Genomic DNA, 14,916 nt, shown 5'->3' on the forward strand with positions numbered 1-14,916 from the left:
TATAATTTGGGGAATGCAACTGAGTTTTCATATCACCATTTTAATGTGTACACTTGTATCTGGCACAATTCCTTCCCTATTCTTGCTGACAGAAATGATCTACACGAAATCTCAATGGAAATTGAAAAAAGTCATTTTATCTCACCACTTTATGTGTGGAGAGGTCTTAAAAATGCTCCACTAAAAATAAGATACTTAAAAAAAAAGTTTGCAAAATACCTGTAATTTTTTGGCAGTAAGTCTTCCAGAAATTACTCCCTTGTCATTATTTTGCTTTTTATGTTCATTTATCACTCCAATAATTCTTTGCTCTAGTTTGTGATTAATTACTACCTGTTGAAGCCAAAAAGGTCATATCAATTAGAATCTAAATTATTAAGCAATATTTAACAATTAGAAAAAAATACAATTTTCTAGATCTCTACCAATGAATCCAAAATTTCAGTGGGTAAATAATTATTGTATTTTAGACTACCATTCATTAGACCATATCTGTACCATATATTTAAGAAAAAACGTGACATGGAAAAAGCAACATGGCAAGAAAAAAATCCTCTTAAAACCCCTCTTAAACCTGTAGGTCTCAAGATATTGTCCTTGGGTTGCTTTCGTAAAGACCAATTCTTAAGTTTGAGCCTAAGCAAGCTGAATCCTTGGGAATGGAGTCCAGAAATCTGTTTAATGTAAACCACCCCAAGCACACAGCTTGAAAAAAAAAATATGGATGCTACACTAAAAAGAACTATGAAGTAAAAGTAAAAACTATATAAATAGTAATAATTAGGTCACACAAATTCTTTTGGCTTCCAGGGTTTGATTCCTGCTTTTCTATTAGCCATTTTGTCTTCCATATTTTTGTTCCGTATGTGCTTTCCATATTTTTAACCTAGAACACATAAACATCTACCAACAAAGATACCTTCTCTTTACATCTTTATTGAATGCCTACTATGAGCTATGCTCAAAAATATAATTCAGGAATTCAGTCTAGCAGAGGAGCCTATATAAAAAGATAAACTACAAGCCAGTGCAGCAATTATTTAAAAAGATACACGAAAAAAATATGGAACCACTAGGAAAATTGCTAAGTTATGAAGGACTTCCTAGAGATTCCAGAAGAGACAAATGGAGAAGGGGGAAGTAGATCTTTTAAAGCAGAGAGGCCACTGACAAAAGCCTGGAGTCATAAATCATGCGTGATTTGGAGGAACAATGAGATTTAAAGTAAAATTTGAAGTGGAGAAGAATAACGGAGAGGAAGCTGGAAATGTATACTAAATCAGGTCTGAAAGGATGCATACACTATCCTTAGAAATTTGGATCTTATCCAGATCTTCCTTAATTTTTTATGATGTTCAACATATGTGTTATGATTTACTTCTATTTAGTACAGATGAGCAATTAATTTAACTATTACAAAAATTTTAAATACTTCATAATTCTTATACTTAAGAATAAATCTTTTTTTTCCCCTTTTCAAAGAGAACATTTCTTGAAATGACTCAAAACTCAGTACTCACTTTCAAAATAGATTTATCCAGATTAGCAGGACTGCCAGAATCATTTGCAGAATTAAAACTATAAATTTTCGGACCTGTATGTAACAGACAATAAGTAGTCAAGGCAATTTGGTCATTAATAGCTATTACATTATTTTAATTTTCCTCTAAAAATTGCTAAACATTAAATATTTTATTTCAGCCCTTTTCCCCACTTATTATTCCAAATAATCTACAAAGTAGCAATATGACCTCTAAGTTTTCAAAAACATTTTACCAATTAGCATCCTCTAAATTAATCAGTTACTTCCAAAGAGCAAAGGCCTGTACATTTTTTAAATGAAATCTATCTTCATATTTCACAATCAGATGTTTTTCTGCCTGGCACTTGGCTGAAGTAAGACCTCTCAAAGGATATTAGAATCCTGGCGGAGAAGATGGTTGGCAGTTCCTATCATCTCCTACTGATAGTGTCCAAGGTTGCTGTATTAGTTCCCTAGGACAAATTACCACAATCTTGGTTGGCCAATTATAGTAGAAATCTCTCTCACAATTCTGGAGGCCAGAAGTCCAAAGTCATGTTGTCATACTCCCTGCAAGCTCTAGACAAGAATCCTTTCTCGCCTCTTCTAGATTCTGGTGATCCCGGGAGTTGCTTGCCTTGTCTGCCTGCCTCCTTTTTCACACATAGCCTTATCTCCTGTGTGTCTGTGTCCCAATATCCCTCTTTTCTCTGATACTAGTCATTGGATAATTTCATAGCAAGATCCTTGTCTAATTATATCTATAAAGACCTTATTTCCAAATAAGGTCACGTCCTGAGGTTCCAGGTACAAATGAACTTTGGGTGGGGAGGCAACATGACACTACTCAACCCACTACAGATGTTAATTCTATTCCAACCAAAAGAAATGCTATGCGTATCACTAGCTCCCTACCAATGAACAACCAAGGAATAAATAGTATTTTCAAACCTTTGGTCTCATGATCCCCTCACTCTCTTAAAAATCAGTGACAAGGACAAACATTATATGGTCTCATTCATTTGGGGAATATAAATAATAGTGAAAGGGAATAAAGGGGAAAGGAGAAAAAATAAGTGGGAAATATCAGAAAGGGAGACAGAACTTGGAAGACTCCTAACTCTGGGAAACGAACTAGGGGTGGTAGAAGGGGAGGAGGGCAGGGGGTGGGGGTGACTGGGTGGTGGGTACTGAGGTGGACACTTGACGGGATGAGCACTGGGTGTTATTTTGTATGTTGGCAAATTGAACACCAATAAAAAATAAATTTATTATTAGAAAAAAAAAAATCAGTGACAAGGGCAGCCTGCATGGATAGAGTCCCAGGTCAGGCTCCCTGCATGGAGCCTGCTTCTCCCTCTCCTTGTGTCTCTGCCCCCCTCTCTCTCTCTCTCTCTGTCTCTCATGAATAAATAAAATCTTTAAAAAAATTTTTAAAAATTCCCAAATTGTTTAAAAAAAAAATCAGCGATGATCCCAAAATACTTTTTGTTCATATGAATTATAACACTGATATAGACCATATTGTAAATAAAAAGGAAAAAAATTTAAATATTCATCAATTCATAAAAATGACAAACCCATGACAAGTTAATATAAACACTTTATGAAAAAAAAGGCACAGTATGGTTAATTTCCTTATCTTTTAGCATTAAGCTTTAATCCTAGTAACCTTGCTCATGTCAATAGTCATAAATTAGAACACATTATCAATAGTCCTTAGCCATTTCTGTGAGGTCTCATCAAATGCTGTAAACCTGTTCACAAATTTAGCATACTAATGAGAGTTTACAAGTCCCCAAATCATTAAGGGGATCCAATTATTGCCGTTTTGGAAAAGGTACAGGTGTATGAGTTTTTTTAACCAAGACTACACTGAGAACTTGTTCCAGGTTGATGTGTTCCAGGTTGATGTGTTATTGATAGAGGTGAAATAGTAAATTCTTTTATTTTTTGTTGTTGTTAGTAAAGACTGAAGTAAGAAGCTCTGAAGATTGCAGTAAGCTCTCATTTGTTTCCTCCAACCGATCTAAGACATCCAGTCACATCATTTCCTTGAAGTCAGCTTATACTGTGAACTTCCAGAGGGCAAATAAAAGAAAAGCTGAGTTCCCAGAAAATCAGGAGAATGTGCATAAATACTGCTGCACATTGGGGGTCAAAAACAGTCCCTAAAAGTAGGTATTTTTTCATTTTACACAATATGCTGAGGAAATGAAACAATGAGATCTTGCTACAGAGATATTACCAATTAAATCAAGTAAACCAGTAAGGCCCTTTCTATTTCAAATTCTTCTCAATACATATTCAAACAGCAAAATTCGAAGCTTTTTTTTTTTTTTTTTTTAATGATAGTCACAGAGAGAGAGAGAGGCAGAGACACAGGCGGAGGAAGAAGCAGGCTCCATGCACCGGGAGCCCGATGTGGGATTCGATCCGGGGTCTCCAGGATCGCGCCCTGGGCCAAAGGCTGGCGCCAAACCGCTGCGCCACCCAGGGATCCCAATTCGAAGCTTTTTATGAGGAATTACCTACTATGAATATCTATTATTGTCCCTGGAGGAATGCCGAGGCTATTAAAAAGACTGTGCTTACTCAATTCCCTGAAACTGTTCTAATTTTCTATTTGGTGCTTTTTTGGTATCTTTTCCTGTCAGCTGCCAACTTTCAGAATGTCAATCTAACAGCTCCCTACCACCATATTCAAATGTGTCTCTCATGAATAAATATATAAAATCTTAAAAAAACAAAAACAAAAACGTGTTACTTAGGAAAAATTGAAGGCACCAGAAAAAACCAGATATTCAAATTTATAAATTGGTAAGCCTATTTTCAAATGCAATTCTTTTTTTTTTTTTTAAGATTTTATTTATTTATAGAGACGGGGGGGGGGGCGGGGGGGAGAAGCACAGAGACACAGGCAGAGGGAGAAGCAGGCTCCATGCAGAGAGCCTGACGTGGGACTCGATCCCAGGACTCCAGGATTAGGCCCTGGCTGAAGGCGGCACTAAACCGCTGAGCCACCCCGCCGCCCTCAAATGCAATTCTAAGTCAATGGGCCATGGTATAAAGATGGTTCCCATTCTTTTGCCAAGTAACGTGCACATGATTTATGAAAGTTACTTTCCTTGCTGCTTAAAGACCCATGACTTTGGGTCTTCCCATAAACTGTGGTGTTCTGTTTCACACAGAGGGAGTTACTGGAAATCTACTGCAAGTAAGGATGTTAGTGTATAGTATCTCCAAGGCAAAAGTATTATGGATTTCAAATTTATAAATGATATTTCACAGAACACAATACGTTATACTCAAAAATAATTACACTAAAGTTGAAGCACAGAAAAAGTGATTTCTTCAAGATGACTCAGCTAATAAAAAACAAGCATCAGCCAAAAATCAATTTCTTGTTGCCCAGTACTTTCACAACATATTCCTCTTATAATACATTGCACTTGATATCAGAGAGTGATTTTAATGACCCACTATCACTAATACGTTCATTTTGAGTAGCTAGTGCTGGTGACAGGCGCACTGAGGCACTCTGGTTTCTTTCTGACCAAAAGTATACATCTGCAAGGGGATGTGAACCAGCCAAGGGACCTAAACAGGGATAAATAAGACCCAGTCCTTGTCTTCATGGGGTAATTAAGTACCTAATTATCCAAATAAGCTCTGAAAGGGAAGTACAGGGTATCCAGAGGATAAACTGCTACAACCTAAGTAGTCAGGGTCTGTGAGGAAGTTCATATTGCCATAATCACCTAATATGACCCTTTAAAAATGTAAACTAGCTAAGGTCTCCCCTACATTTAACACCAACACTAGCCCCCTTGTTCTACACATTTCTTCCTGTTTTCTTTTAACATGTCATGCTTGTTCCCATCTTAGGGCTTTTGCCCTTTTCCCCTCGACCTCAAACATTCTGTCTCCAGATCTTCAATTGGATAGGATATTTCAAATCATCTGGATATTTCAAATCATCTCAGCATAGAAGTTTCCTCAGGGAAGCCTTCTCTGTTCTCAGCCAAAACAGACTGCCACCCAATTTATTCTTTACCAAGTCACTGTTTTCTGCCCTTTGTTGTACTTTTTGTTTTATCTGGATGACCTTGAAAAATATCATGGTTTTTATGAGTTCACTCATGACATTATTCCCCTAGTTTTCTTTACCTCTTAGGATTTCACCTGCTAGGTTTAAGGATTTTCAAACATACAAACCTTACAGTTGCCAGTGTCCCTCCCAAGCAGTTCATGCGGTATCTCCAGTGCCTAAAATCTTGCCTGGCACACAGCAACAATTCAAAAGTTATTTGATGAACAAATAAAATAAAGAAACAGGAGTGGGAGAATACTGAGAATTGTGCCAAGAGTCATTTCATGGCAGCAGTGATTTTCTACATCTAGACAACAATTTTGAGAGGGTAATGCTATTACAATTCCTTAAACTTTTGAAAAGAGATGAAATGGACTAGAACAATTACAATTAAATCAGCAACTACAAGTTCAGAAATCATGTTTTTTTCTCCGAACTAGGCCTATCATATGTTACATATAAACACCCCCCCCAAAAAAATAAAAATCGTGGCAATCTGTGGATTTATTTTATATATACTCTCTATATATTAACTTAGTTATGAAATATTTCCTACAAATTTAAGATAACCTCATTTTCTCTCTCTTGATTTCTTAGCCTTAAAATTCTTCTGAATTTCTCTCTTATCCAAAAATTTTTTTGCAAGACTATATGCACGGCTCTAGAGCAGATACTAAGGATTATTAATACACGTATCCATGAAACAGTCCCTACCTCCTAAAATTCAGTAGGATTTGCCTCACACACAATAGGTAACGACCTAAATGTCAAAAGGAATGATTCAAATAATAATGATAAATGAGCTGGGGATACAGAAGAATTAAAAAAGTAGTTGACATATGTGGGATGAATGTTACATGATTTTGGAAGACACTGTTTAGGACTGATGGGATTCCAGTAAGAGAAAATGGCAAGAATACAGGTGGAAGAAAGTCAATAGTGCGTTTGGAACAATGAAAATACCTCAGATTTGCTATAGCTGAATATAGGAATTGGTGAAAAGGCTGGAAAAAGGGCCTTAGATGCTACGTGAATGGTTTGGACTTTATCACTTTATCAGTGAAGATGCTGTAGAAGAAACTGAGAAATGCTATAAACAAAGCAGCATTTTTCCAAGATTATCCGATGCTTGAATGCAGGACAAACTAAAGGAAGATATATAAGAGTTGGGGAGACCCATCAGAAGGCTTTGTTGGTACTCCAAGAATTCATGAGTGCCTAGATTAAGGTGTGATCAACACAGAAGAAAAGCAAAAATGGTGTATATGGAAGATGAATAAGTGAAGAATGAATGAAGCTTGGCAACAGATTAGATGTGAGGAAAAAAGGAAAGCATTAAAAGTAACTATTAACATTAGAGAAAGAGGAATATGGAAAAAAAAAAAAAGAAACAAATTATAGATCTAGCCTGGAGAGAAAAGTAGTTTAGTGTTAGTTGAGTTAAATTTCAGAGGCTTGGGCAGCCCCGGTGGCGCAGCAGTTTAGTGCAGCCCAGGGTGTGATCCTGGAGACCCGGGGTCGGGTCCCGCATCGGGCTCCCTGCATGGAGCCTGCTTCTCCCTCTGCCTGTGTCTCTGCCTCTGTGTGTGTGTGTGTGTGTGTGTGTGTTTCTCATGAATAAATAAATAAATAAAATCTTTAAAAAATTGCAGAGGCTTGCCAAAAGGTCCAAGTACATATAAAAAATATATAAATGGCTGACTTGAGATGAGAACAGTCACCAGGCCTGGACAGATTGAGGAGTCATCCACAGAGGACAAGACAATTAATAATGGAAGTACTCTCTTAGAAGGGCTATCCAGAGAGAACTCTACTAGCACAGATTAGCACCTTTGGTGAGGGTCACATTTTGGAGCAAGGAGAATGAGAAGTCAAAACTGAGGGCAGGCTGGGTTGCTCAGTGGTTTTTGTACCACCTTCAGCCCAGGGCGTGATCCTGGAGACCTGGGATGGAGTCCCACATCCGGCTCCCTGCATGGAGCCTGCTTCTCCCTCTGCCTGTGTCTCTGCCTCTCTCATCAATAAATAAGTAAAATATTAAGAAAAATGATAACAAATGATTATTAGAGAGTTGAAAGAATTCAGAAAAATACCAGGAAAAGACAACACAAAAGAGGCTGACTGAGAGTAAAAGTGACATAGAATAATAGTCCAAGAGAAATTCTATGTAACCATATTATAGGCATTATAACATTGTAGTTAAAATGCTGTAATAAGGGATCCCTGGGTGGTGCAGCGGTTTGGCGCCTGCCTTTGGCCTGGGGCGCGATCCTGGAGACCCGGGATCCAATCCCACATTGGGCTCCCGGTACATGGAGCCTGCTTCTCCCTCTGCCTATGTCTCTGCCTCTCTCTCTCTGTGACTATCATAAATAAATAAAAATTTAAAAAAATGCTGTAATAAATTGTAGGGCAAAGAATTAGTTATCCACTTTCAAGGTGACAGTTGAAGGAAGGACTTCTTCAGTCTCATCCTCTTTGGCAATGCTTACATTCCATGAGTACCTCAAAGCCCCACCACTCAAAAGCTCCTTCCTCACTCAAGATCTTGGCATGTGGAGTTCCTTAAGTTGGCCAAGAATACTACGTCCCCCATTCTTTACACCTATTAGTCCTCCTGATCTCAGTTTAACTGTCACTTTCTCAAACAGACACTGTACGACTCCTCCTCCTCCCTAGTAAAAATTAGTCTACTTAGTTAAGTTCTCTTCTTTAGCTTTTCTTTGTGGCACTTTATAAGTATTAAGCCATGTTGGTGTAATTACTTAATGCCTGTGTCCGCCATTAGGCTAGCAAGGTCCATAAAAGATGATGTGTCTATACTGCTCATTCCACCCCTAACACCATGAAAGATACAGAGGTGTTCAATAAATATGTCTTGGACGAATATTTTAGTAAGAACTACAAGCAAACAAGCGTAAGCAGAACAAAACAGGACGCCTGTTCATCTTTTGGAATCGGCTGTAATACATGGGGCCTGCTCATCTATAGCTGGAATCAGCAATCTCTGTGTTATCAAACCAAACTGCACAGTAAGCCAAAACAGCATGGTTATGGTAAAGACTGGAGATAATTCCACGATACGTTATACCCATACTCGGTGCGTAAGTACTGAAATTCTTACTGATTTTTCCATAACACATGAAACCACGACAACCTGGCTGAAAATGAAATGAAGAGCACGTTACGAAAACGGGTCTGGCTGCAGAAGGTTAGGAACTGCACACCCTTACGCTCTGCATCCGCCTAAGTAGTAGTTTAGATGATGGCTCAGGAGATTCCTGCTGAAATGGGAGCAAATGCAATTTTTATTCTGTTCTCGGAAGAAGAAAAAGCGAGGGTTAGGTGGGAGTCGCCAGGCTGCACCAGGGGTATGTTAGTAACTCGGGAGGCCCCAACATATTACACTGATCTAGGACAAGGCCACCAGGTAGGGAACTAGCAGCGTCAGGTGTGAGAGAGGGAAATTTTGAGACCTTAAGGTCTACCCAGGTCGCGCTGGCTTCTCCGTCGGAAACAGCGGCAGCCCCTGGGGGTGGAAAGCCCGCGCGCGGCTCTGGGACTGCTCGTACCTTGCTTGACTCTGGGCTCCCGGGTGCCGGCGGCAGCTGCGGGGGGCGGCCTGGCCACAGGCTTCTTGTTTGGGGCCTCCCCGGGAGCACCAGCCTCGGCAGATTTGGCTCTGGAAGCAGACACGGCGGCCCGGACCGCCGCGGCCCCCGGCGCCTTGTGTTTCTTGTTCTTGCCGCCCATGTCGCAGCTGTGGCAGAGTCCCCCCTCGGTGCAGCTCCCGGAACCGCCGCAGCACCGCCTCCCCGAGCACTCTTCACATTCCCCGGGTCCCACGCCGCCACCCAGCGTCCTCCATCCGGGCTTCTCGGGCCTGGGCGACTGCTGTCCTGCAATTGGTCCGACTCGCGGAGGTCCCGCCCCTCCCCGCCCTCTAGGTGCCCGCGGCGTGCCTGACCTTTTCCCCACGCTCCCTCTCTGAGTCAGGCCACTGGCTCCCGGGTAGTGGTCGGAAAGGAAAACTCGGAAGAGAAGAAGTCAGGGAAGAATCCCGGGGGGTGGGGTTGTGTGACTAGACTATTTTTGTCTTCTAAGGGCCACAGCCGAGGCCGCCCGTGGCGTCCACTGTCGGTGCGCTCGCAGAGCATCGTGGGTAGGAGGGAGATTCGGTCTCTCAGCTCCGAAAGATGGCGGACGCCTTCGGGGATGAACTCTTCAGCGTGTTCGAGGACGACTCGACCACCGCGTCCGGAACTAAAAAAGACAAGGAGAAAGAGAAGGGGAAATGGAAGGGGCCGCCGGGATCTGCGGAAAAGGGCGGGTAAGGAAGGTGTCAGGAGGTGTTTGGTTTTTCTTTTTCTTTTTTTTTTCTCTCAGTGCCGAGGGGGAGAAAATACGACGTTCTTGTGTAGAGCAGGAGCAAGTGCAGTGTTACCTCGGTGGCATCGGGCAGTGAAGGGGTTTGGGGTAAATGTTGAAGGGAAGGCAGAGTGTTGGCTTGGTGAATCAGGATTTTGGCCTTCTCCAGTGTCTGCAGGCAGCGTGAGCTCCTGCCACTGCCAATTCCTTGACGCCTAGGTTGCTGACTCTACCCGGGTGCGCGCCGTGGGGTCCGGAGGGGGCGGTGAGGTGCCCCACGATGTCTGCCGCAGTCTTTAACAAAGATGAGACTAGGGGCAGCCCGGGGGGCGCAGCGGTTTAGCGCCGCCTTCAGCCCAGGGCGTGATCCTGGAGACCCGGGATCGAGTCCCACGTTGGGCTCCCCGCGAGGAGCCTGCTGCTCCCCCTGCCTGTGTCTCCGCCTCTCGCTCTGTCTCTCTCATGAATAAATAAATAAAATCTTTAAAAAGAAAATGAGACTAATGACCAGTTCAGTAAAGGGTTAAGCTTAGAAAACGTGACTCGGACGACTTGGCCCTAGCAGAATAGCAACAGGAGGAGGGAGAGGAATTTAATCTCCAAGCTTTCGGGGTTTTTTTGCCCATAAATAGAACCTGAGAGTGCCTACTACTAGGGTTGTGAGGATGAAGTGAGATAATATATAAAGCACCTAAGGGTGCTTAGCACGTAATTCATTCTCAAAAGCTGGCTGTCGTTGAGTTTACTAAGAAAATTTTTACAACTTATTAGTTTGTAAACATATGTATAGACTGATTAATAAAGTGTACGGAATTGGTTATAGTAGACTAAGGAAAAGTTAATACTTGAATTAAAGTGAGATGGTTCATGGTTATCAACAACATTTAATGTTGACTGGGGGAGATAACAGGAGAGTGATTTAAATTAGATATGATTTTGCTCTCAAGGTATTCTTAGTCTTGGTTAAGAGGTAGAACAGGTACATTTTTTAAAGGTTAGTAGGTGATTTTTTAAAAAAATTTATTTATTTATTTATTTATTTATTTATTCATTCATTCATTCATGAGAGACAGAGAGAGAGAAAGGCAGGCAGAGACACAGGCTGAGGGAGAAGCAGGCTCCATGCAGGGAGCCCAATGTGGGACTCGATCCTGGGACTCCAGGATCATGCCCTGGGCCAAAGGCAGGTGCCAAACTGCTGAGCCACCCAGGGATCCTCCAAGTGGGTACTTGTTAAGAAACTTTATGTTATGAAAATTGTTAATATATGGCTGGAATGTGGGAAAGCATAGAGAATAGTTTGAAGAACTCTGTACCCATTAACATCTTTAGCAATATCAAGTCATGGTCAATCTGTTCTTAGACCCACTTTTTTTTTAATGAATCAAATGCTATTCATCATGTTATTTTTGTCTTTTCTGTATTTATTATCTCAAATCCATCTATAAAAAAAAGAATATTCTTCTATAATCTGTTTACCTTGAAATACAGTTCATAGAAGAAAGGCAGGAAAATGCTTGATTCTTTATCAGTTTGAAAAGAAATGAGTTGTGCCCTAAGGAACTTCCACTGGTGACTAACATGGGTGTATTAGTGTTTTTAGTTTCTTGTGAATAGATTTTTATGATTTGGTTGTGTTACACTCCTTTGTGCTCTTTTTTTTTTTTTTTAAATCTTTTTAAGTTATTTGAAGCATCCTAAATCATCAGCACAATCAAGATAACATTTCCAAGGTCCCCCAAAATTCTACATGCCTTTTTGTAATGCATCCCTCTCTACAACCCTGATTCCAGGCAACTCCGGATCTTTCTGACACTGGAGAACAGCTTGCATTTTCTAGAATTCAATTTAAATGGAATATTACAGTGTATATTCCTTTTTTGCCTGGTTTCTCATACTCAGTGCTTTGGAGATTCACTCACTTGAGGTGTATGTCTACAGTTCCTCTTTGTTGCTGAGTAGTGTTCAGTTTTATGGATATACCATTTATATTTATACCTTCATCTTTTGACGGACGCTTGAATCATTTGCATTGCTGTTTCTGATACTCCTACCGATGAGATTCACTCTTTAAATTGGCTCTTGGGATCCCTGGGTGGCTCAGTGGTTTGGCGCCTGCCTTTAGCCCAGGGCGTGATCCTGGAGTCCCAGGATCGAGTCCCACGTCGGGCTCCTGGCATGGAGCCCGCTTCTCCCTCCTCCTGTGTCTCTGCCTCTCTCTCAATCTCTGTGTCTATCATGAATAAATAAATAAATAAATTGGCTCTTATGTACTTTTTCCGAGCTTAGGCTTTGATAGCATATGTACTTTTTGGCAAAAGATTTTCTAGATTCAATAGTATACATATATTTTCAGCTCGAACCTGGAATCTGGTATCTCCAAAGGGTCTCCACTTGCTTCTAGTGGGAAATTTATTTGGTACTTAGAGTGCTCATTGCTTCAGTATTTCATTGCTTTTAGGTCTTTACAATGGAAAGAACTGGGGAATCATTTTTTTTTTTTTTTAAGATTTTATTTATTCATGAGAGACACAGAGAGAGGCAGAGATATAGGCAGAGGGAGAAGCAGGCTCCTCATAGGGAGCCTGATGTGGGACTCAATCCCAGAACTGGGGATCACGCCCTGAGCCAATGGCGGGTGCTCAACCTCTAAGCCTCCCTGGTATCCCGGGGAAACATTGTTTTTTAGAAAGTTCATACTGACATTTACAGTATAATCAGTATTACAGGGTTTTTGGCTTTATTTTTATAATTGTATCCTTTTTTTGCTGAAAATCCTCATACATAATGATAATTACGTAAACTTTGTTTTCTCATAGTAGTTAAAAAATAACTATATAGTTTATATTGTCTTTCAGAATACAATATTGAATAGTTTGTGGTTCTAGAAAGTGGTTCTTTTTATCTTTAGAAAAAATAAATCACGCTGACAGTGTAAATACTGTTTAGTAATTCCTTTTCTATTTTTTTAAATTTTTTTTTTTTAGTAATTCCTTTTCTAAATGTTTATGCTACTACCTTGGTACCTATTAATTTGTTTCCATTTATTTTCCATTTAAAGTAGATTAAAGGATCCCTAAGAAATCAATTTTTAAGAAATTACATAAAACACTATTTTACAGTTCCAAAATCAGAAGTATAAAACCGTACATTCTGCTTTTATCTTTGCTTCTTCTGACCTGTTTCTTCCCTCTCCTTGAGTTTTTCCTTTTCATTTTTTTCTTTCTAAAAATATGTATGTGCATGTCTGTGTTTGTCTTCTCCACTCATTGTTATGCGAAAGATGCCATTTAAAAACTGTGCTTCAGGGCAGGCACAAAATAGCTCAGTCATGGCTATTTTGCTATTTTGGCTCGGGTCATGCTCTCAGGGTCCTGGGACCCTGGGATGGAGTCCTGCATAGGGCTCCCTGCTCTACGGGGAGTCTGCTTCTCCCTCTGCTGCTCACCTAACTTGGGTACTCCCTCTCTCTTTCAAATAAATAAATAAAGTCTTAAAAAAAAAAAAGTTCCTCATTTTTTCTCACTTAACATGATGAAATAGACATAATTCCATGTTAGTATATAGAGCTCTTTTTTTAATAGCTATATGGTTGTAATTCCTTATGCGGATGTTGTATTTATTCCATCAGAGTTCTTTTAATAGACATTGGATTATTTTCAATTTTTTACTATTACAAATAGCCTTGTACATATCTTGTCTGTTTTTTTAGATTAAAAATTTTTTTCTTGCCATTTTATCTTTGGGATAGATTCCTGTAGGTGAAATTACTAGGTTAAAGGGTAAATATGTGTGATTTTTCTAAATGTTGCCAAATTCTTGTCCACAGGAGATGCACCGTTTTTTGTTTTCAACAGTGTGGCAGGTAGAATGGTGCCCCTCTCCTCTCCTTGACGGTGAGGTCCATGTCTTAATCCTGAAAACAATTACCAGAATTAGAATTTTTTTCAAAAAGATTTTATTTATTTATTCAGGAGAGACAGAGAGAGACAGAGAGAGAGAGAGAGGTAGAGACACAGGCAGAGGGAGTAGCAGGTTCTTCCATGTTAGGGAGCCCAGTGTGAGACTCGATCCTGGGTCTCTGGGATCACCCCTGAGCTGAGGGCAGTCACCCAACCACTGAGCCTCCCAGGTGTCCCCAGAATTAGAAAATTAACAGATAGTATTGTTATTTAATCTACAGACTTGTATTTTGCCAATTGCTTTATTTATTTTTTAAAGATTTTATTTATTTATTCATGAGAATACACAGAGAGGAGAGAGTGAGAGGCAGAGACACAGGCAGAGGGAGAAGCAGGCTTCATGCAGGGAGCCTGATATGGGACCAGGATCACACACTGGGCTGCATGCGGCACCAAACTGCTGAGCCATCGGGGCTGCCCTGCCGATTGCTTTAATATCCTATATAAGAAAAGGATTCTGTGTAGGATTCCATGATGTGGTTGTCATGTCTAGATAAAACATTTTCATGCAGTTTCAGTAAATCAAAAAACTTATCCTTCGGGTGCCTGGATGGCTCAGTTGGTAAAGTGGGCGACTCTTGATCACGGGGTTGTAAGTTAAAGCCTCACACTGGGTGTAGAGAGGACTTTAAAAAAAATTAAATCTTGAGAGGATCCCTGGGTGGCGCAGTGGTTTGGCGCCTGCCTTTGGCCCAGGGCGCGATCCTGGAGACCCGGGATCGAATCCTACATTGGGCTCCCGGTGCATGGAGCCTGCTTCTCCCTCCTCCTGTGTCTCTGCCTCTCTCTCATCTCTCTCTGTGTGACTATCATAAATTTAAAAAATAAATAAATAAATCTTGAAAAAAAATAAACTTATTCTTAGAGGGTAGGCTTATTATCTGTGACACTTTATTTCTGTCCTATTTAAGTCAAATGTTTCAAGTGAGCAAGTTCCACATGTGACATATACCAAGTTATAATAAATAATT

At 40.3% G+C, this 14,916-nt stretch overlaps 2 protein-coding genes across 2 annotated transcripts in view; one reads left to right on the forward strand and one right to left on the reverse strand.

The window, feature by feature from the left end:
- DHX29 (DExH-box helicase 29) overlaps window positions 1-9,498 on the reverse strand; it is a 48,903-nt gene extending 39,405 nt beyond the window's left edge. Inside the window, exons 1-3 of the mRNA XM_026018737.2 lie at window positions 9,188-9,498; window positions 1,521-1,594; window positions 220-333 (exon numbers count right to left, since the gene is read on the reverse strand). Of these exons, the coding sequence (XP_025874522.1) occupies window positions 220-333; window positions 1,521-1,594; window positions 9,188-9,368 (369 nt within the window). The 5' untranslated portion in view covers window positions 9,369-9,498. The remainder of the gene's footprint in view (window positions 1-219; window positions 334-1,520; window positions 1,595-9,187) is intronic.
- Window positions 9,499-14,916, forward strand: part of MTREX (Mtr4 exosome RNA helicase) — a 107,172-nt gene continuing 101,754 nt past the window's right edge. Inside the window, exon 1 of the mRNA XM_026018748.2 lies at window positions 9,499-9,945. Coding sequence (XP_025874533.1) covers window positions 9,812-9,945 — 134 coding nt within the window. The 5' untranslated portion in view covers window positions 9,499-9,811. The remainder of the gene's footprint in view (window positions 9,946-14,916) is intronic.

The sequence above is a fragment of the Vulpes vulpes genome, chromosome 2 (genome assembly GCF_048418805.1).
Source record: "Vulpes vulpes isolate BD-2025 chromosome 2, VulVul3, whole genome shotgun sequence".
In the NCBI taxonomy this organism is placed as follows: Eukaryota; Metazoa; Chordata; class Mammalia; order Carnivora; family Canidae; genus Vulpes; species Vulpes vulpes.